The sequence below is a fragment of the Hemicordylus capensis genome, chromosome 3, assembly GCF_027244095.1.
Source record: "Hemicordylus capensis ecotype Gifberg chromosome 3, rHemCap1.1.pri, whole genome shotgun sequence".
Taxonomy (NCBI): domain Eukaryota; kingdom Metazoa; phylum Chordata; class Lepidosauria; order Squamata; family Cordylidae; genus Hemicordylus; species Hemicordylus capensis.
Genome location: NC_069659.1, coordinates 346,848,427 through 346,871,168, shown reverse-complemented (window position 1 = coordinate 346,871,168; position 22,742 = coordinate 346,848,427). Strand labels below are relative to the sequence as shown.

The 22,742-nt window shown below is 44.7% G+C and overlaps 1 protein-coding gene across 1 annotated transcript; it reads left to right on the top strand.

Annotated features, from left to right (window-relative positions):
- Nucleotides 1-362: 362 nt before the first annotated feature.
- On the top strand, nucleotides 363-21,771 carry LOC128351729 (histidine-rich glycoprotein-like). Its single transcript, XM_053311498.1, has 7 exons — nucleotides 363-640; nucleotides 6,302-6,424; nucleotides 8,674-8,761; nucleotides 13,682-13,848; nucleotides 14,616-14,729; nucleotides 17,116-17,205; nucleotides 20,659-21,771. The coding sequence occupies exons 1-7, from the start codon at nucleotides 443-445 to the stop codon at nucleotides 21,640-21,642; spliced, it is 1,764 nt and encodes a 587-aa protein (XP_053167473.1). The 5' UTR covers nucleotides 363-442; the 3' UTR covers nucleotides 21,643-21,771.
- The last annotated feature ends 971 nt before the right edge of the window (nucleotides 21,772-22,742 follow it).

The following is a 22,742-nucleotide window of genomic DNA, read 5'->3' as shown; positions in this document are numbered from 1 at the left end:
TGTGCTTGAATCTAGCTAGATCCTAACTGCGCAAAATGCTCTTATTCATGAGAAGGACCTCTCTTTGGGTGGATTGGGTGCTGGATTGGGTGCTGGAATCAAGCTAGGCAAGGCAAAATGCTCTTTCCCCTATATATGGTCCTGCTACTTCAGCCAACTGCATCAAAGACCACACTCCTCTGGGGCAACAGCCGTCCTTCCAGCCTGTTGGTGCATTGTTCGGGTGTTGGCCCCTTTTCTCGTACACTTGCCTAATAAATCATTCACGTTCTGTTTGCATTTCCTAACCAGGGATCAAGGCAACGGCTTTAGTCACACAAATGGTGTTTCTATATAAAACAGTGTCCTCTCAAGCATCAACTTGTGCATCTCTGGAGGGGCCTTTCTGATGTGAACCCAGAAGAGCGCAGAAGGGGAGGCCAGTTCATTCTGTGTAGCCCAAATGGAGTTGCTCACGGCTGCCGTGATCCTGGCAGCGCTGCTCTGCTCAAATGCCCAAAGCCTACCCACTGTGGCCTCTGCAGACTGCAACGAGGTAGAAAAGGATGCAGAGGCAGCCCTCAACTTGATCAATAAACATCGCAGGGATGGCTACATATTCTCCCTCTTGCGTGTCGCCAATGCTCATGTGCAACAGGCTGTAAGTATAGATATTGCTGCAGCTGGTTCATTTAGTGGGCTGAAGGGATGTCGATTCAGATTCCATCAACTAGCCTCCATCCTCTGATTTAACCAAGATGGTGTCTTGAAATATATCCAGTTAGGTGAGTTTGTTCATCCTAATCTGAGATTGTGCAGCGGGGAAATGACTTGACTAGCCAGCCAGAGGTTGCCAGTTCGAATCCATGCTGGTATGTTACCCAGACTATGGGAAACACCTATATTGGGCATCAGCTATAGAGGAAAATGCTGAAAGGCATCAGCTCATACTGCATGGGAGACGGCAATGGTAAACCTCTCCTGTATTCTGCCAAAAACAACCACAGGGCTCTGTGGTCGCCAGGAGTCGACACCGACTTGAATGCATGCTTTACTTTACCTTTAATCTGAGACGTAGTATATCTGGTCACCATGTAATATCTGCTCACCATATATTAAGAAGGACATTGCAGAACTGGAAAAGGTTGGAGAAGGCGGCAACCAAGATGATCAGGGGCTTGGGGCACCTTCCTTATGAGGCAAGGCTTCAGAATCTGAGGCTTTTTCGTTTGGGAAAGAGGTGACTACAGGAAGGCATGATAGAGGTGTATAAAATTACCATGGAGGAGAAAGAGTGGACAGAGAGAATGTTTTCTGCCTCCCACAACACTAAAACCAGGGGTCATCCCATGAAACTGAAGGCCAGAAAATTTAGGACCAAGAAAAGGAATAAATACCATTTAAATACCAGTTAAATACCTCTCCGCCACCTAATGCTGCAGCAGGGAAGCAATCTTCCTGGAGAGCAGGAGGCTGTTGGTTCGAATCTCTGCTAGTGTGTTTCCCAGAATGTGGGAAACTCCTAGGTGCTGAAAGGCATCATCTCAGACTGCGCAGGAGAAGGCAATGATAAACCTCTCCTGTATTCTACCAAGAAAACCACAGGGCTCTGTGGTCGCCAGGAGTCAACACTGACTCGACCACACAATCTTTCCTTCCCTAAATGCCTCCCAATACCAGTTGCAGGGGAGCAACAGCAGGGTGCTTTCCAGACCAGCTGCTCAACAGCAGCAAAATACCTCCGTTCAGGCAAGTCACATTGAAAACGTAAACAGCAGGGGGAGAAGTCTCGCAGCAACTAACAACCCCCAAAAACAGCAACTTCCTTACGCCGGATATACAATGTCCGAGCTCTATATCACAGCTATTAAATTCAATACAAGGCATTGGCAATGTGAACGGCACCCTGGTGTTCGCATAGGGACTGCGGTGTCACAACGCAGAAAGTGTGAACGCACACTTCCAAGATCCGATGTGACCCCGTTGCAGGGTCTAATCTGGAAAGCACCCAGGAGAGAAGGCATGCCCTCACCTCTAGCCTGCGGGCTTCTCAGAGGCATCTGGTGGGCCACTGTGTGAAACAGGATACTAGACTAGGTTGGCCTTGGGCCTGATCCAGCAGGGCTCTTCTTATGTTCTTACCTAGTCCATGAGTCAGGAACTCACATTTTGACCATCGGTACCATCTCAGTGGACCAATGTTCATCGTGATGTTTGGCAACATCTGCCTCCCTGCAGATGTAAAATAGGTGATGGTATTGTTGCACTGTATAGCTTTCAGGGTGTTATCATCACTTCTTTAGGGTAATATTGCCATTGTTTTTGCATAGAGGGAAGTTTTAGGGTCAGCATTTGGGTAACAATGAATAAATTGTTGTCCTCTCTCTGTGGAGTACTCTTTGGAGGACATTTCTGCCGATTTTCATTTCCATTCCTCAGATAGCATCAATAAAATTGAAGAGCAGTGTTTGTGTTTTTAGAACTTTCAAAAGCTTTTAAAACACCATTGCATTTGGGCCACTGGAGGCCCGATGGTCAAGACAATCAAAGCATGATAACAAGCTGAAAGGATTGCAGTGGAAGAAACACTAGTGTAGCACCAGTGAACTAAAGAACTCAAGAAGCTGCCTTTTGCTGGGACAGACCATTGGTACATCTAGCTCAGTATTACATACACTGATTGGCAGTGGCTCTCCAAGGTTCCAGGCAGGGGTCCAGGGGCGTGGCTAGGGGCAAGGAGGTCCATGTTCACCCCTCTCCACGGCGGCCCCTTGTAGTGAGGGGAGATAATGAAGAAAATAGGGAGGGGTGGAGCTGGGGGCCTCTCAGAAGCTCAGGGGCCCGCGTTCTTTGAACCCATCCACTCAATTATGGCTTCACCCCTGCAGGGGTCTCCCCCAGCCCTATCTGGAGAATCCAGGGATTGAACATGGGACCTTCTGCTTGCAAAGCAGATGCTCTACCGCTGAGCTATGGCAATGCTTACAATGATTTCTAGATTGATGCTGCACCAGTGTGTGTGTGTGTGTGTGTGTGTGTGTGTGTGTGTGTGTGTGTGTGATATTTCAACAACCTCCTCTTCCCCTGGAAGCCCTCGGTGTCATCTGAAAAATTTAAGAGAGCGTCTTCTTCACTATGAGCCCTACCGCCCATTGAGGTCATCTGAGGGGTCCGTCTCCAGTTACTGCCAACTCATTTGGTGGCTACACAGAGACAGGCCTTCTCAGTCGCTGCCCCGAGATTGTGGAATGCGCTCCCTGCTGAGATACGGTCCTCCCCATCTCTGGCAATTTTTTTTTTAAAATCTGAAAACCCATCTTTTCCCAGCTTTTAAAAATTGTCTGTTTTAATTTTATGGCTGATTTTAAATTGTTGCATTGTTTTAATTTTTTATATGTATTTTAATTGTTTTATGTTAACTGCCCAGAGATGAAAGTTTGGGTGGTATATATGTTTGATGAATAAATAAATAAATAAATATAAATAAATAAATATAAATAAATATGTCCCTGAGGATTTCCAGGGTAAGGAGAGAAAGATCACTGAAAGCCCAAATGGAACTGCCCAACACTGAGCCAGCAATAGAACTCCATTGATAGGACTTTTCAGAAGCACTGGGGTTTCTCCCGTTGTACTAGTGATTCATTAGGAAGGATGTCAGACACTGTATCCACTGTATCATAGACTGAGCAACCAAATAAATCAGTACCTCTTAGTTATTACCACTAAGATAAGTAAGGTAAAATGTGCTGACAAGTCGATTTCAACTTCTGGCGCCCACAGAGCCCTGTGGTTTTCTTTGGTGGAATACAGGAGGGGTTTAGCATTGCCATCTCCCTCACAGTATGAGATGATGCCTCTCAGCATCTTCCTAGATCACTGCTGCACGATATAGGTGTTTCCCATAGTCTAGGAAACATACCAGCGGGGATTCAAACTGGCAACCTTCTGCTTGTTAATCAAGCTATTCCCCGCTGCGCCTTGGCTGCAGGTTCTAGTGGGACTTCAAAATAGGGCTGCAACTGAAATTTATCCAAAGTGAAATCCGAAGAGGAATTCACACTTCCTCCCAAGGAAGAAACTGAAATTTGAAGGGAAATTTTAGGTTTCTCCCAAGGAGAAACATTTGCTTCAAAGTACTTATTGTGCCATTATATCTTGACTCTTGTGATTAGTTTAAATGGAGCAGTGATAACTGTCAACTTGCTGAATTAAATCATTTTACCCTCTTCCCCCTCTGATAAGAACATCACATAAGATATAAGAAGAGCTTTGCGGGATCAGGTCCCAAGGCCCATCTATTAGAAACATAGGAAGTTGGCTTACTGAGTCAGACCATTGGTCCATCTAGCTCAGTATTATCTACACAGACTGGCAGCGGCTTCTCCAAGGTTGCAGGCAGGACTCTCTCTTAGCACTATTTTGGAGATGTCAGGGAGGGAACTTGGGACCTTCTGCATGCAAGCAGGCAGGTGCTCTCCCCAGAGCAGCCCCATCCCCTAAGGGGAATATCTTACAGTGCTCACATGTAGTCTCTCATTGAAATGCAAACCAGGGCAGACCATGCTTAGCAAAGGGGACAATTCATGCTCTCTACTGTATTCTTCCAAAGAAAACCACATGGCTCTGTAGTCACCAGCAGTCAACAGCAACTCAATGGCGCAACTTTGCCTTACCACAAGACCAGCTTTCCATTTTCCACAGTGGCCCATTAGATGCCTTTGAGAAGCCCCACCACCAGAAAATGAAGGCATGCCTTCCCCTGCCATTGATCCCCTACAACTGGTACTCAGAGACCTCCTGCCTCAGAACCTGGAGGTAGCCAAAGACTGGTAGCCATTGATAGATTTGACATCCGTGTGTGTGTGTGTGTGTGTGTGTGTGTGTGTATGTGTGTGTGTGTGTGTGTATGGCCCTCGGATCCACCTTATTTTCTGTGCCTGACAAGACAGGCAGTGATTCACCAATGGAATCAGGGCTGCCAAGGCAAGGAACCTCCAGAGAAGTTGCCCTGCAGGCTTGATGGGCAGGGCAGTGAGCGAGGAGGGAGACTGGAAAGATGTTTTCACTTTGCTCCCCTCCCTGCAAACACAGGTCCGTAGCCAGCCTAAAGGTTTGGTGAGGGAGCGGGGAGGGAGGTTTTACAACCTTAGTTGTTCTGCATTACAATACAATAGAGCAGTTTGAAATGTATTTGTAAAATCTTTTGGGGGGAGAGAGAAAATTGGGGGGGGCAGACCCACACTCCCCCCCCCAACTCCCTGCCAAGGGGCTTGTGCAAAAGCACTGTTCACTGCCAGAAATATGTCCAGCCCTTGCAGACAAATCTCTAGCAGCAAACAGCCACACTTTTGCAGGGAGGGGAAATAAGTGAAAATTGCTTCCTGATCTGCCCCACTCCCCTTCCATGTGCTGCCCCTCCCAGGGGCATAGCAAAGTTGGAGTGGGCCCAAAGACAAGATTTTAAAATGGGCCCCCTGCTCACTGAAGTTCAGCTCATGAAGTAAAGAAATCTTAAATGAGGCTGAATAGTGGCAACAAAAAGCATAGTTCTATCTATCTATCTATCTATCTATCTATCTGTCTGTCTGTCTCCTATGTGCCACAATAGAACATCATCCTAAATTATTTTTTTAAAGGTTTTTGCAAATTGTGGACAATTCAAGTCATTTAATGGTATTAGAGAAAGACATGCTGTTCTGGTTGCTCCAGGTCTTAACACGCCCATCCATTTCTGAGGATGAATACAACTGAAGGAAGCCCGGGTGGGTGCGTGGCTGGGGGAGTCAGTCATGTAACTTGCCTCTGGGGGGCCCCCCAAAGCAGTGTGCCCCCAAACAACTGTCTCTCCTTGCCCTGTTATAGTTACGCCCCTGGCCCCTCCCCTGCAGGGCAATTACTCTGCATTCTCCCGCTCCAACTTTTTCAATGGGCCATTGCCCAGCATGCAAACCACCATTTGGGCACGAAATTAAACACATTTGAGCCTCTTCTGCCATGCAAAGGGTTCTAATTTCTGTGCCCCCATCTTCCAGTTTCATTTATGCTCACTCAATGCGATCTCAAATGGAGGGAAAGAATCTTGCTGAAAATTTATTTAGCTTCTTAATGAAGTTGAATAGGTTTGGTGGTTTGCAGAATCAAGAGATCTGTCTACAATTCTTTTCAAGTCCTGAAACTTTGACTCCCCACCCCCATCATCAAGGGTGGTGGAGATGCTGACATGGCAGAAATCATGCAGATCTTTAAATCTGCCCATTTCTTTACACTAAACAGTGTTTATAGAAAAATGATTTAATTTGTTGCATTTTTCCCCCACCAGCCGCACTTACAGATAAATGCATCCGTCCTGTACTTAACTCTGGATGTGCTGGAAACAGAATGCCCTGTATTATCCAGGAAAAACTGGAAATCTTGTGGAGGGAGGCTATTCTATAGCATCACAGTAAGTAAACACATCTTTATTGCTCCTCATCATATGTACTGTTGGCACTCTCCTCCTCTAGAAATCCATTATTTTGCAACTACAAAGATACAATAAAGAAAGAAGACCTGGGCTGGTGGTTGCAAGCATAATCCCATTTGCTAAGCAGGGTCCACCCTGGTTTGCATTTGAATGGTTGAGTACATGTGAACACTGTTAAGATATTCCCCTTAGGGGATGGGGCTGTAGTTCAATGGAACAGCATCTGAAGGTCCCAAGTTCCTTCCCTGGCATGGCATCTTCAGGTAGGGCTGAGACTGAGACTCCTGCCTGAAACCTTGGAGAAGACACTGCCAGTCAGTGTGGACCAATTGTCTCACTGGGAGTAAGGCAGGTTCCTGTGTTCCTATGTAAAGAATCAGGACAGGAAACCATTTACGCACAATATACATGTCTAGCTACTAGTAATATTTGTATTACGAATACTAATATTTATATACTGCTTTTTAAGGAAAGTTCTCAAAGCAGTTTGCACAGAAAAATACTTAAATAGGATGGTTCTGTGTCCCAAAAGGGCTCGTCACCATCCAAACAGAAACATAAGGTAGATTTATTGTTATTTATTTATTGTTAAATTTGTATACCGCCTTTCGTTTAAAACAATCCCAACAGCAGCAGCCACTGGAGGGATGCTGTGTAGGGGCTGGACAGGGCCAGTTGCTCTCCCCCTGCTAAATAGAAGTGAATCGCCAATTCAAAAGGTGCCGCTTTGCTCAGTTAGTTGTCCTTTGTCTTATGCTCTTTTTTGAATACAAGTTGATGACAGTTTTAATCTCAGTAGTTGATGAGCGAGAAATATCCAGGGATTTGGTAGCCAAGGCACATGTCCTCACTTCCCCTCTCTCCCCATGAGAATGTTGTGGAAAGGGTGCCTGGATTGCTCCCCAGTTCCCACTCCCACACCCACAACACCAACACACTCAATGCTTGTTCAGAAGCAGAGTGTGCACATGTGCCATCCGTGAGGGAGTTGGTGAGGACAGCCATCTGACCAGGGTGGGGAGCGGGGGAACCAAATAATTGGTTTGGCTGGGGGATTTGTTTGTGTCTGGACAGTTGCCAAAAAAGCAAAGGGCGAGCACAGCTTTTTCCTGTGTGAGCTGCATTCAAAACACACACGGCAGTACACTGTACTGTATGTTGGGTGGGGCGGGGAGGCTGGCCTTGTGGTAACGAGCATGAATGTTCCCCTTTGCTAAGCAAGGTCCACCTTTCTTTGGGTTTGGATGGGAGACTCCGCATGAGCTCTTTAAGATACGGGGGCCGTAGCTCAGTGGAAGAGCAGGATGTCACAGGTCCACTCCCTGGTAGCATCTCTAGGTGGGAGATGCTGCCTGCCGGTGTAAACAATACTGAGGTCGTATTGTGCATTCGAATGGTCTGACTCAGTGATAAGTATAACAGGCCCTATGCCCTATAACATCTAGGGGCTGCACTGTAGCTCAGTGGTAGAGCATCTGCTTACACGCAGGAGGTCCCCTGTTCAACTGCTGACATCTCCAGGAGCTTTCCCAGACTACAGGCTTTCCCACAGGTTTACTGAGAGGCTTTACTGCAAGTTTGAAGTTGCCAAAAAAAAACCAAAAACCCAACGCAAAAAGTGGATTTTTAAAAAATATCCTGGATATAAGTCAGGCTACACTCTTATCGTGCAATTAAAAAAACCCAAAAAAACCTGAATTGTGTGTGAAGTCCTCTCCGATAGCTCGCAGGGACTTTGGGCTAAATTTGGCCAATATGTGAAAGCACCCCCTCCATTCCGGAGGAGATGCGAACTAAACGCTGGGTGTGAAAAACGTCCGGGTCGGGCCGGGAAAGACTCCTGCCAGAAACCTTGGAAAAGTCACTGTCAGTCAGTGTTGACAATACTGAGCCAGATGGATCAACACACAAGAACATAGAAAGCTGCCATATATCCAGTACATGGCAGCTCCTTTGTAATACCAATGTCGTCGTGCTAGGGATGTGCACAAACCAAGGTTCATGCACAGGTTCGGTGTCACGGGTAGGGAGGGCCAGTGACAAGCAGGACCTTTTAAGATGAGTGACACCGACTCGAGGGCACAACTTTACCTTTACAGTGCATGAGCAGAGGCCATGTACATGCCGGCTCCATGCGTGGGTGGTTGGCAAGGAGGAATACAAAAGTGTTTTGTAAACACTTTTCAAATACAGCTTGAGACAGATATGTGATCTATTGTCTTTCCCAGGACTTTGGACAATGTAAAGTTGTCATGTATACTGGTGGATTCTTCAAGACCCAAAGACTGTATGGATACAACTGTACTGTGAGCCCAGGTATTTGCATCTTGTAAATGAAGCAGCTGCAGATATACACACCTGCATTTTGAAAATGCATATACATATGACTTGCTCTGCTCTGGAGGTGTACATACAACATTGTCAGGTTTACAATCTTCTCCCCAGAATCCTCCTCAGAGGAAAATGGTTTAGGCAGTTTTTTTTCGGCATATGCTGGTTGCACTCTGCACTGATTGGCTGGACCTAACCCCCCCTCCCTCCCTCCCTCCCTCCCTGGAGCAGTTTTTCAACCTTTTAAAACAAAAACAAAAAAGTGTTTAAAAACAGAGGCACAAAATGATCTTTCAAAATGTATAACCACAAGCAGGGCTTTAAGCAACACATTAAAAACACCAGGGAGTCCATCTGCCGAATGGGAGAGGGAGGACCAAACTGGAGAGGGAGTCAGCATTTGATCCAGGTACGAGAACCATTCACAATGTGAAGTCTGCTGGAAGATGGGCTCATCCCATGGGAATTTTTAAAAAACACGCTGGCCCCTATTTATTAAAGTGTATCTGAGCTTTTTCTGAACCATTCTATCAGAAGTTGCAGATAGCAAAGCTAGTGGTACGTGAGATACACTATAGCTCTGTGCCAAGGCATAGCAAGTTTGCAGTGAGTCTTGGGACAAGTGAAAATGGACCCCCACATTTCTCTCCTTCACCTGCCCTTAATATTTATTTTATTTAATTTTATTTATTTACTTATTTATTTTTAAAACTTAGATACTGCCCAAACCTTTGTCTCTGGGTGGTTAACATAAAACAAAACACATATAAAAGTTAAAACAAATCAACAGTTTAAAAACAACCATACAATTAAAACAGACAGTTTTTAAAAGCTGAGGAAGCTTGGACGAAAAGATGGGTTTTCAGGTGTTTTTTTAAAAATTGCTAGAGATGGGGAAGATCGTACCTCAGCAGGGAGCGCATTCAACAATCTCGGGGCAGCGACTAAGAAGGCCTGTCTCTGTGTAGCCACCAAACGGGTTGGCGGTAACTGGAGACAGACCTCCTCAGATGACCTCAGTGGGAGGTGGGGCTCATAGTGCAGAAGACGCTCTCTTAAATACACTCTCTTAAATATTAATATGCCATTTAAATATTAAATGGCATATTAATATGCCATTAATATGTAGCAGCCAAGAGCTGTGAGCCCCCACTCAAGTAAATCTTGCCAAAGTTGGTGGCAAGGAAATGCAGGCTAAGTAAATCTGACCTGAACCAGGCAAAACATGCACACACACACGTCTCTATTCCATAGATTTCTCTGTGTCCTGATGTCCCATGGCCAGGGCTGAAATCATACCCCTGGCCTGGCTCTGCCCTCCTCTCCTCCTCTCCTTGTGACTGTCTGACTAGGTAGGAATAAATGGGCAGTTTTCACAATGGAGCGAGGTAAGAAGTGGGATCCCCCAGGGGAACCAGTGCCCTTTAACTTGCTCATAAATGGTCTAGAAAGTTGGGGTAAGCAGCAAAGTGGCCAGATTTGCAGATGACACTGAACTATTTAGGGTAGTTAAATCTATTTAGGGTCATGAAATCCAAAACAGATTGTTAGGAGCTCCAAAAGGATTTCGCCAAACTGGGTGAGTGGGCAACAAAATGGCAAATGTGGTTCAGTGAAAGCAAGTGTCAAGCAATGCATATTGGGGCAAAAAAAACCCCAACTTCACATGCACACTGTTGGGACCTGAGCTGTCAACGAATGACCAGGAAAGAGAGCTTGGATTTGTGGTGGAAAACTCCTTGAAAGTGTTGATTCAGTGTGCGGCAGCTATGAAAAAGGCCGATTCCATGCTCGGGATCATTAGGAAGGGGGTTGAAAATAAAAAATGCAAATATTATAATGCCTTTATACAAATCTATGGTGCAGTCAAGTTTGTAGTACTGCATACAGTACTGGTCTCTATATTTTAAGAAGGACATTGTAGAACTGGAAAAGGTGCAGAAGAGGGCAACCAAGAGGATCAGGGCCTGGAGGGAGCACCTTCCTTATGAGGCAAGGCTACAGCATCTGGAGCTTTTTAGTATGGAAAAGAGGCAACTAAGGGGAGACATGATCGAGGTGTGTAACATTATGCATGGAGTAGAGAGAGTGGACACAGAAAAATCTTTGTCCCTCATGCACAATACTAGAACCAGGGGGTCATCCCATGAAACTGAAAGCCAGGAAATGTAGGACTGACAAAAGGAAGTATTTTTTTCACACAATACATAATTAATCTATGGAATTCTCTGCCATGGGGTGTGGTGATGGCCACTAGCTTGGATGGCTTTAAAAGAGGCTTAGACAAATTCACACAGGTCTATCAATGGCAGCTAGTCTGAGGGCTATAGGCCACCTCCAGCTTTAGAGAATGTAAGAACATAAGAACAGACCTGCTGGATCAGGCCCAAGGCCCATCTAGTCCAGCATCCCATTTCACACAGTGGCCCACCAGATGCCTCTGAGAAGCCCACAGGCAGGTGTTGAGGGCATGCCCTCTCTCCTGCTATTGCTCCCCTGCAACTGGTACTCAGAGGCATCCTGCCTTTGAGGCTGGAGGTGGCCTATAGCCCTCCGACTAGTAGCCGATGATAGACCTCTCCTCCATGAAGTTATCCAAACCCCTCTTAAAGCCATCCATGTCATTGGCTGTCACCACATCCTGTGGCAGAGAAGCAAGATGCCTCTGAATCCCAGTTGCAGGCTTCCCAGAGGCATCTGGTGGGCCACTGTGTGAAATAGGATGCTAGACTAGATAGGCCTTGTCCCTGATCCAGCAGGGCTGTTCTTATAGCCTTGGGTGCGCAAACTCACACCACCCATCTCAGCCTGACTGGCAGGCTCAGCACATAGGCCTGGCCTGATCGCACCCCACTCTCCTCTTCTTCTTGTCATTGGCTGGCTAGGTGCTCTCAGGGTCATCCCACCCCTCCCTTATTCTGACTGACAGGTTCAGCAGTCAGATGATGCTCAGCGAAAGCATTTCCCTGGTTGCTGAGCCTGTCAGTCAGGCTGAGGGAGGTGTGGCTGACCCTGAGCACCTAGCCAGACAGAGGAGAGGAGGTGTGGGGGGGTTGCTAGGCAAAAGATATGTGCTGAGTCAGGCTGAGGGAAGGATGGGGTGACTCTGAGCACCTAGCCAGAGAGTCACATGGGAAAAAAGAGAAAGAGAGACGCTGCCTGACACTCCCCCCCCCACCTGAAAGGGGGCTTTTTGGCTTGAAACTGAGGCGAGTCTTGTGACTGAGAGCCCAGCGTGCCAATGAATCAGGGACACACAATGGGGAGAGCGAAGAGCTAGCTGTTGCTCAGCCAGCATCCTCCTCCCTCAGCAGCCTTAGGACAAATGTCCCACCTTGTTCTGTTGTAACTACGTCCCTGGGTCAATGGCCTTCACCCTTGAACATATGAAGCTGCCTTACTCTGAGTCAGATTATTAATCCATCTAAGTCAGGGCTGCTCAACTTTGGCCCTTCTGCAGATGTTGGCCTACAATTCCCATAATCCCTGGCTATTGGCCACTGTGGCTGGGAATTATGAGAGTTGTAGTTCAAAAACATCGGGGGGGGGGCTAAGTTGAAAAGGCCAGATCTAAGTCAATATTGTCTACAAGGACTGGCAGCAGCTCTGCAGGGTTGCCCAGCCTTGACCAGGGGTTGAACTTGGGAGCATCTGCATGCAAAGCAGGTGCTCTGCCAACTGAGTTATGGTTCCTCCCCGGCATATCTAGGACTCTCATTTAGTCCCATCGCACCATATGGGACCCACCTTCATATTATATTTATCTTTCTCATCTATCCAGAACTGTTCTTCTCTCTCTTCCCCTGCCTCTTGCTCCATCCAAGGAAAGTTATGCTATTTCTGATATGACCTATCAGAGACAACCCACCAGTTGAATACTGCTGCTTAGGCTATGTGATGTGGACCCACTATACAGGAGAACCTCACTATTCACGGGGGTTGCATTCTCCTCAATTACCACAGATATGGAAACCGTGAATACTGAATCATTGGGGCAAAGGGATCACGGGGGTTAGGTTACTGGAAGCCTGAAACTTGCCCCCAAAATGAGAGGGGGGAGAGCTTTAAAATGGCAGTATAAAGTGCCCTACTGTGCTCTGCAAGCCTCCAGCGATCCAGCAATGCCCACCAGAATTTGGAAAGCGTCCTTTGGTGGGAAGGCATTTTCCTGCAATTTTTTGCAGCGGGTTTCAAGTAAATAAGCTACAAAATTTATTTATTTATTTCATTTGAAATATTTCTATACCGCCCAAACATGCGTCTCCAGGTGGTTTACAATTTTTTAAAAATGGCTCCATTTCACAAAATGGCGGCCAGAAATCATCTCCATGGTCATTTCAGCTGCCTCTGACCCATAGATATGCAGAATTAACCCCTTGTGGGCCATTTTTTGTGCATGCTGTGGTCAGATGTCAATCCTTCACCGTGAATACGCAAAACCAAAGATGGTGGATCTGCATATAGTGAGGTCCACTAGTACTTTTCTAATGCAAAGTTAAATGAATTAATAGTGGGCCATATGTTAATGTTACTGATGGAGCTGTGACCTCTTCAGTTAAGATGCATAATAATCAGCATTTCTACAACCATTTTTGAGTGTTCAAAGAATGTCAAGGACATTAGCTGAATAATCCTTACAGCAACCCCACCAAATAAGGTTATTCCACACAGTAAAGCAACTTAATATTTTTAGACAGGGATTAACATTTAGATGTTTAAAATCATATCTCAGATATCAACAAAAATTTGGCAACCAAATCTGAACCTTTTAGAACCTGGAATCTGAGTTTTCCAGTGTCTGAATGTTGCTAATTTTGGGTCTGCTTTGTTGCACCTCCAGTTTACACAAATGTTATCCAGGGAAACTTGTGTTACAGTGTCAATAAAACCATGTAACTTTTGCAGTTCCACCAGAGTTATTTGAGTGCAGAGACTGTCCGGTGAGAATAACAGTTTTGGAAGATCTTGAAAAGTACACAGGAGAAGCTGAGAAGCTCTTGGAGAGACACAAGCAGGAGAGCAACACGACACGCAATTTCAAGGTGGAGAAAGTCCAGAAAGCTTTTAGTGCGGTATGTAAACATGTACTCTCAAATCCAACCCAGTATGGAGGATGCTCAACATGATAGGATTGATTTTTGACGACTTCTTGGCACTGCAGGATGTCTGTAGCCCTGTTTGCATGCCACCAGAGATCTATGCGGAATCCTGCAGGAAACCATCCCACTTGCATCTGGACAGGCTTCATGTGACACTGTCAACATGATATGGGAACGCTAACTATTCACATGGGTTGCCCAGATATTGCAGGTATTTCTAACACCAGTGCTGAACTTCCACTGGTGCTGCAATTTTTTAAAGATGGGATGATGAGATTTGTAGTCCAACAGCAGCTGTAGAGATTCAGATTAGCCACTCCTGCTATAGCCTTTCAGTGCTGCTTTTCCACAATCAGCTGAAAGTGGCATTAAAAATGTGCTTCCACACAGCATTTAATATAGTGTTATGTTAACTAGCTGCACCCTTCCCCATGGCCACGATCCTTGATCCTCTGCTCGCAAGTAAGTTCAACTCAGCAAAGTTCCTTGGCAATTTAAAATATATATGTATTATTTGTAGGTTCAGCCTATTTTATTGCTTCCTGTTGATTCTGGCTAGGGGATTATTCAGTAATTGCCCCTTGAAAAGCTTCTCTGAATTGCCCCAGTTGCCTCCCCATGACTGTTCTGGGTGAGGGGAACCATTTTTAATTACTTATTTAATCTTCCTGTTTTTGTCTCTTCTTTTTCCCCTTCATTAGTGGTTTAATAGCAATTTAATATTGATTTGTTCCATGCAGGTAGGAGATCGTACAGCATACGTTGTAGAATTCACCATAAAAGAGACCAAGCACCCCAGCAGCAATCGTTCAACGAAGGCGTCAGAATGTGAATGTTTACCTGACAGATATGCAGTAAGTAAAGAGGAGCTAAAGTGATCTAATAAATGTGGAACAAAGGAGACCAACCGAGCCACCTGTAAGACACAAGGAACAAACTCCCTGGCAGCTGAACTGCAGCCGTTCAATAAATGAAGAGTTTTCCTGGAAGCAGAATTAAAAAGAAGCTTCTTTTTATGTGTCATGGCCACCAGAGGGAGATTTCTTTTTTTCCCTTTTCACAGTTGCTTGCTGATTTCTAAAAAGGGAGATGTAGTGGGTTTCTAAAAAGAGAGATCTGCTGTCTAAAAATAGCACCCTGAGCCCCATATGTCTATGTGGGGGTCACAATTACTGTCCCCACAATTACCGTATTTTATGGACTATAAGACTCACTTTTTTCCTCGAAAAATATCCGCCAAAATTCAGGTGCGTCTTATATGTTTTAACAGTTTAATATGTTAAAACTCTGAAAAACTGGATTAAAATTAAGGTGCGTCTTATAGTCCATAGCGTCTTATAGTCCATAAAATACGGTATCCAATCAGGAAAAAGATCTTGGACCATGGTGGATAGCTCACTGAAAACAAGGCAAGACTGCAATGTTTTGGCTTTTTTAGCTTAGGAAGAGGGCAGATAAAGGAGAACATGACAGAGGTGTAAAAAATTATGCACGGAGTGGATAGAATGGATAGACAGAAGTTTTTCTCTCTGTCTCATAACATTAGACCCTGGGATCATCTGTTGAAGCTAAATGCTTGGAGATTCAGGACAGACAAAAAGAATTATTATTTACAACGTGTGTAGTTAAACTATGGAACTCCCTACCACAGTGCTGATGGCTGCAGAAAGGGAGCCTAGCAGGAAGGCAGAGGGAGAAGGGTGGAGCAGGGCTGCAGGAGAGGCTACCACTATGAGGTGTAAGGACTGTGCAAATTTTCTAAAGTGAGGAATGCTGGTATGCAAATACTCTTGGCCTGGGAAACTCTTTCTGGGGAAGTGCACAAAATCTGCCCACATTTGAATCGATTCGATTTAGAACCATTGAACAGAGTGGAGATTTGTTTGAATCGATTTGAATTCACCCGAATTTGAATCAAATTTGGGTGAATTTGCTCAGATTCGAGTCACTTTGATTTGAATTCAGGTGAATTCAAATCAGTTCCAATGAATCTCCACTCTGTTCAGGGGTTCCAAACTGAATCGCTAGGTCCCCTTTCTGCAGCCATCAGCACTGCTCCTTCCTTCCCCACGCCACCAATGTGTATTTCTATCACCAACTTCTATCACTCTACTGGGACTTGATCCGGGGGAAGGCTAGGAAAGGACAAGGAAAGGGCAACGTTGGGGTGGGTGGTGGGGAGTTCATCTGTGCCCGGGATCGGCTTGGAACCTTGGAGGGCTGACCCTTCTAACTTGTGCTCAGTACCAGAATTTGATTTGAATTGGAATCAAATTGTAACAGATTCAAATTCTAATCGATTCGTAATCAGACGAATTTCATGCACATCCCTAACTCCTTCCCTAATCCCAAATGGATTTCATACTGGAAAGTTAATGCCAGTCTCAGTGTATACAATGCTGCTAGAGGAATCAATGCTCTGAATTCGTTCTATATGTCTTGTAGTTTCTCAGCAAATATGCATTCTGACTCTTAGGGTGTCAGATGCTCCTTCCCTACCCACAGTCTGTTCATATTTCACAGGAAGGTCGTGTGAGCGGCATTGTGTGTGTTACTAACGCAGTTCCCCGTTCTCTAAAACTCACGTTCCCAGACTTTGTTATCCCAGCTGTTGCTTAGCTACAACTCCCATCATCCCCACTACAATATATTGTGGCTGGGGATTATGGGACTTGTAGTTCAGCAACAGCTGGAGTACCAAAGTTTGGGAACCTCTGCTCCAAAACATCCCTACTGTTGCAAGAATTAGTAAGTAAGAAAGGGAGTGAACACACACATCTCTGAAATGTTCCTGGAATGGTTGTTTTCAGGTGGAGAAATACTCTTTTTTGAAAAATGGAAGCTCTTTTCACTTACCACTAGATGACATGCTTCCCTGACACACAGTTTCACAACGCCATCTGCTGGCCATTAGCTGCCAATCAATTATGAGAATCAGCCCTTTTGAGATTACCTTAAAAGCGCTTTTAATGTAATCGGAAAAGAGTTTGATTCTCATCATGGATAGCCAGCAGATGCTAGGAAGCACATCATCTGTACAGAGAGTAGATAAGCAAAAAGAACTTCCCTTTTCAAATGGAATATTTCTCCATCTGGAAACACCCATTCTGAGAATTGCCTTTGGTTTTTCAAAGCTGTCTCAAAAGTCTGTGCTTCACTGGTAAAGTATCTGCACATCCAAATGAGTGAAATCCTATGCAGGAGCACAAATATGTATTGTTGTTTTCTTTCCTGGCACAGCGCAAAGGATTCTGCAAAGGAAAAGTAGTTGATGGCATAGAAGACGCTGATGGGGTTGAATTAGAGTCCTGTGAAATCTTCGATGTCCATGTAAGTGAACGGTCTTATTATTATCTTGTTTACACAGTCAGAGAGGTGTTATTGACTGGTTTGTTTTATCCAGACATCGAGTCCTTCCCAAGGACCTGGGATGCCAGGATTTTATTGTCAATTGTTATAGATATCGTCGCAGAATATAGGCTGTTCCCAGTAAAGCTGCTTTTTGTAATTGGCTGATGGTGATTTCTGTGGCCCCTATGGTGTTGAGGTGCTCTTCAAGGTCTTTTGAAACTGCACCCAGGGCGCCAATTACCACTGGGATTATTTTGGTCTTTTTCTGCCACAGCCTTTCAATTTCAATTTGTAGATCTTTGTATTTGGTAATTTTTTCTATTTCTTTTTCTTCTATTCTGCTATCCCCTGGTATTGCTATGTCGATTATTTTGACTTGTATTATTTTTATTTATTTATTTATTTTACATTTATATCCCGCTCTTTCTCCAAGGAGCCCAGAGCTGTGTACTACATACTTGAGTTTCTCTTTCACAACAACCCTGTGAAGTAGGTTAGGCTGAGAGAGAAGTGACTGGCCCAGAGTCACCCAGCTAGTTTCATGGCTGAATGGGGATTTGAACTCGGGTCTCCCCAGTCCTAGTCCAGCACTCTAACCACTACACCACACTGGCTCTCTATACTCATTAGTATAGTACTCGTAGGCTACTTGCTTACAGTCTATGGGAAAGTGTGTGAAGGTTCACGCATTTTAGGCAGAGACTCTGGCAGACAGCCTGGACACAAATAATAGTTTATTAAATACTTGCTTCAGTTTCAAAAGCAATTTGTCATGTGGTATGACAGGCAGATGTTAAAGAAAATGAGTATAAACCCTTCCACCATCACCATCACACTATTTAGGCTCACAGGGAAATGGAATAGTAATTATAATAATTAGTTGTTTATAAAAGGTTCTTGCACCTATAGATTGTGAGAGCCTATAGTTGCATGAACCTTTCCCAATGTTATACAGTCTGCAACTTCTATTCAGTATGAGGGGGGGGGAAGACCAATGTCTAGGTTCACTCAAAATCCATAAAAATCCAAAATAACCCAGATTCATAGGCTTAAAATTTGATATTAGTAAGAATGAAGGTATATTAAAATTACCACAAAGCAGTCACCAAATCATTCAGATCCAGCCATAGAAAAATAACTACAATGAACTATATTCACCAAATAGATTAATATATCAAGAGTGTGATAATTCAAAAACCATTATATAAAACACAGAGAATAATATTGACTAATAATTCCCAAACAGATCCTATTAACATATTATCTAGGGACTAACCCACATAAATAAGGATAGATTAAAAGTCCTTCAGATATGTTAAGTGTAAAAGATTCTGTAATCAATTGCGGGATTTATTTATTTTTTACATGTAGTAGTAAGGGGGTTATATATATCTTCAGGTGCCCCAGTGCTCTTATGTATGTTAGCATGACCTCCAGGTGTATTAGGACTTGTATTACTCCCATAACCACTCTGAGCTATTCTGTAAGGGCGGTTTTATGGAATGTAAACCCTCGTATATAATAGGGCCTAACAACAGGAGTAACTATATGAGACCAACTGAGGACTTAGGAGAAGTTCCAAGGAGGTAGGAAAGCTAAAGGGAAGGGAGCCCATAGGCAAGGACCTATTATGTAGGTTGTAGATTGCCACTTAGATGGTAGATTGCAAAGTAGTCAATGGGTTGAGAAAAAAGCCACTTGATGAAAGAGTACATAGATTCAACAGAGAAGGTAAAGAAACCGGCCGAGAGATACCTTGCTATTTGTTCTCCTCCTCACACCTCTCTGAAGGAGAAGGTGAAGAGACAAGGGGGCCCCATCCATTTTCGTCCCAGGGCCCACTCCAACCTTGCTATGCCCCCGATCATGGGATAGGGTAAGTGGTTGGGATTTGGGGGTGGGCTATCAATGAAAGGAGAATTCTATTACAGCTTTTTTTGAAACAGCTGCGTGTATTTTATTTACTATATAACAATATGGTATATAATTAATACCATACATCTGTACCAGATAGGACGGCATGGAGTGCATTAATCCATAGAGTGACTGAGAGTCGGACACGACTGAACGGATAGAGAGATATAATTAATAGTTATATACTATACTACTACTGCTAATTAAATAAATAAGAATATATTTAATGAATACAAAATAATGGGGGGAAATGCACTTCACAGCCCTTATTGTTTGCTGGTCAATGACCGAATAAACTTATCTCTCTCACAGCCCTTAGCTAAGCAGGGTCTGCCCTGGTTGCATATGAATGGGAGATTTGATGCATGAGCACTGTAAGATCTTCCCCTCAGGGGATGGAGCCGCTCTGGGAAGAGCAGAAGGTTCCAATTTCCCTCCCTGGCAGCATCTCCAAGAGAGGGCTGAGAGAGATTCCTGCCTGCAACCTTGAAGAAGCCGCTACCAGTCTGTGAAGACAATACTGAACTAGATAGACCAATGGTCTGACTCAGTATATGGCAGCTTCCTATGTTCCTATGAACGTAACAGAATACTGCTTATTATAACTCCCATCTTCACTGCAGCATATGATGACATAGCTATCATAAGCAGACGGTTGCTAATTCTATGCACAGCATGAACACACGCAGAGGAAGCTGCATTGTGCCTTTGCAGAATTCCCAATTGCATGGCTAGAGCATTCTGTGTACTTAACTACAGGCATGGAGGCTCTAGGTGTTTAGATGTATGCACATAATACAGAGAAGAAGTCTGCCATAGCTCAGGGGTAGAGTATCTGCCTTGCATGCAGACAGTCCCAGGTTTGATCCCTGGCAGCATCTCTAGGTAGGGCTGGGACAGAGTCCTGCCTGAAACCCTGAAGAGCCGCTGTCTGGCATTGTAGACAATACTGAGCTAGACAGACCAATGGTATGACTCAGAATAAGACAGCTTCTTATGTCCCTATGTTTTGGGGAAGAGGGCCATAGCTCAGTGAGAAAGCATCTGCTTTGCATGCAGAAGGTCTCAGTTTCAATCCCTGGCAGCATCTACAGGCAGGGCTGGGAAAGACCTCTGCCTAAAACCTTGGAGGTCTGCTGCCAGTCAGTGTAGACAATAATGAGCCAGAGGGACCAATGGTCTGACTCAGTATTCGGCAGCTTCCTGTGTTCTTCTGTTCCACCATCATGCCGCCATCCCCATGCACATCAGTTGATGGTGCTTTTGAACATCTGTTCAAAACATCTTTTGAACAGCTGGCTAAAGAGGGTGTCATCATGAGCAGACAACTGTCCAAGTACTAAGAAGTATGCCAGATACACCTTCATGGCAAAATGGACTGGATACATTCACAGATGCAATCAAGATGGATCCTTTGCAAAAAGGTTGCAAGTTAACTCTTTTCTTTGTCTCTTTCTTTCCCACCTCATTTGTTCTACATGCACACTTCAATGATCCTTATGGTTTGCGAATGGAAAGTATGACAGCCATCCCTTCCATGACAATGACCACAACCACAATTCAGGAGAAGAACAGCATCATCACTGCAATGTGACTGGACATGAATGCAGATATCCACCTCCTGGTTGCCCTTTTCATCACCATCCCCATCCTCATCACCATCCTCACCACCATCACCATCACCATCCTCATCACCATCCCCATCCCCATCATCATCATCACCATCACCATGATCATGATGATGATCATCCTCACCACCACCACCCTCATCCACACCATCATCACCATCCTCACCACCACCATCATGGTTGTGGACAACATGATGGGCACAGACATGACAATAATCATCATGGCCCTGCAGATCCCATAGGCCATTATAATTCCTCTGAAGATGAACACCCTGACTTCCCCCCTCCTCGTGGACCTTGTTACCCTGCTCCTCCTCCTGGTGGCCCACATCATTTTCCTCCTGGTAGATATCCTCCACCTCCTCCCGGGCCTCCACCTCCTCCTCCACCTCCTCCTAATAGTCCACATGGTCTTCCTCCCCGTCCCCACCCAGATGTTTGCAATTATCATCCTCCACCACACTCTGGTCACAAACGTGGCCACCGCCATGGCCACCGGCATCGGCATGGCCACCATCATGACTACAGGTGTAACAGCACTTCCAGTGAAAGAGGAGAGGCCAACCCCTCAGATGATCGTGATGCATTCCAAGACCCCTATTCTTTCCATAAGAGTGAAGTTGGTTCTATCTATCACATTCCAGTTCTAGGTAAACATGATGTCCTCCAAGCTCCCAGCGCAAACTTCCTTAACCAGCCAGACAGCAGCCATGGAGGGCACAAGGCACCCAGTTTTCTTGGCAAAGGCAAACATAAGAAGCCAGTACTTCAGCCTTTTCCAGAAACCCCATCAGAATCAGAATCATGCCCAACAACACCTAAATATGATCCACCAGGCTTTTTGTCATTATTTCCTACTCATGATACAAAGTGAATTCATTTCCCTTAAATGAAAATCATTGAAATTACATAAATATATAGCTCCATTGACTTCAGTCACATGGTGACACTTGCTATAAACTACAATCTAGGAAAATAAAATATCAGTATCCAGGAAATACAACAGACTGGCTTATTTTATTGCAAGGGAAAGGAGGGGGAGAGGGTGCATGGGAGGGATTCATGGGGTAGGTCTGATCCACAAATTTGGTACTAGAATCCTTCATGTTTTGAATTGCCCCTTCTTGGCGCTTTCCAGACTAGACCCTACAACGGGGTCAGGACGAATCTCGGAAGTGTGCTTCCACACTTCCTGTGTTGTGACACTGCAGACCCTACGCGGACAGCAGGATGACGTTCATATTTCCAGGGCCCTGTTGCAAATTTAATCACTGTGATATAGAGCAAGGACGTCGTATATCCGGCATGAAAAAGTTGCTGTTTTTTCGGGTTGTTAGTTGCTGCGAGACTGCTCCCCCTGCTGTTTACGTCCCAAATGTGAATTGCCCAAACGAAGGCATTTTGCTGCTAATGAGCAGCTAGTCTGGAAAGCGACCTTGTCTCTATCAGGGTCCAGTTGGGGCAGGAGGTGGAGTACCAAAAATTAACACTAGAGGGTATATTCTTCAGCTAAGAGTCCCTGAGGTCAATGGCTAGAGCTGCCGTCTTGAACAAAAGCCTGAAGTGCAGTGGGCAAAAGATTATGTTCCAGGACAGGGCAAAGTAGAAAACCAGGCTCCTAATATTTATATCAGGCCTGAACAATTTAGAAGCTTCATACTGCCTGCATATCCCAAGGGCTGAGGTTGCACACACTTTTCCCCTTTCCATGCTTGAAAAGTGCTCCAAAGCCTGAACACATGCAAGATCACTAGGCCAGGTCCCAGTCTCAGACTATGCAATTCCAGATTTAAGCCTCCAATGCTTTAAAAAAAAAAATCATTTTACTAATCTAGTATTTGAGGTCAAATAGACCCCCCCATTTATAACTGTATTTTTAATTCAAAAAAAGCAATGAGTTATATTGGACAGTGAACTTAATTTTTATCTCAAAATATTAAACTCGATTATGTGTTGTTTACAGTTCCTGGACAA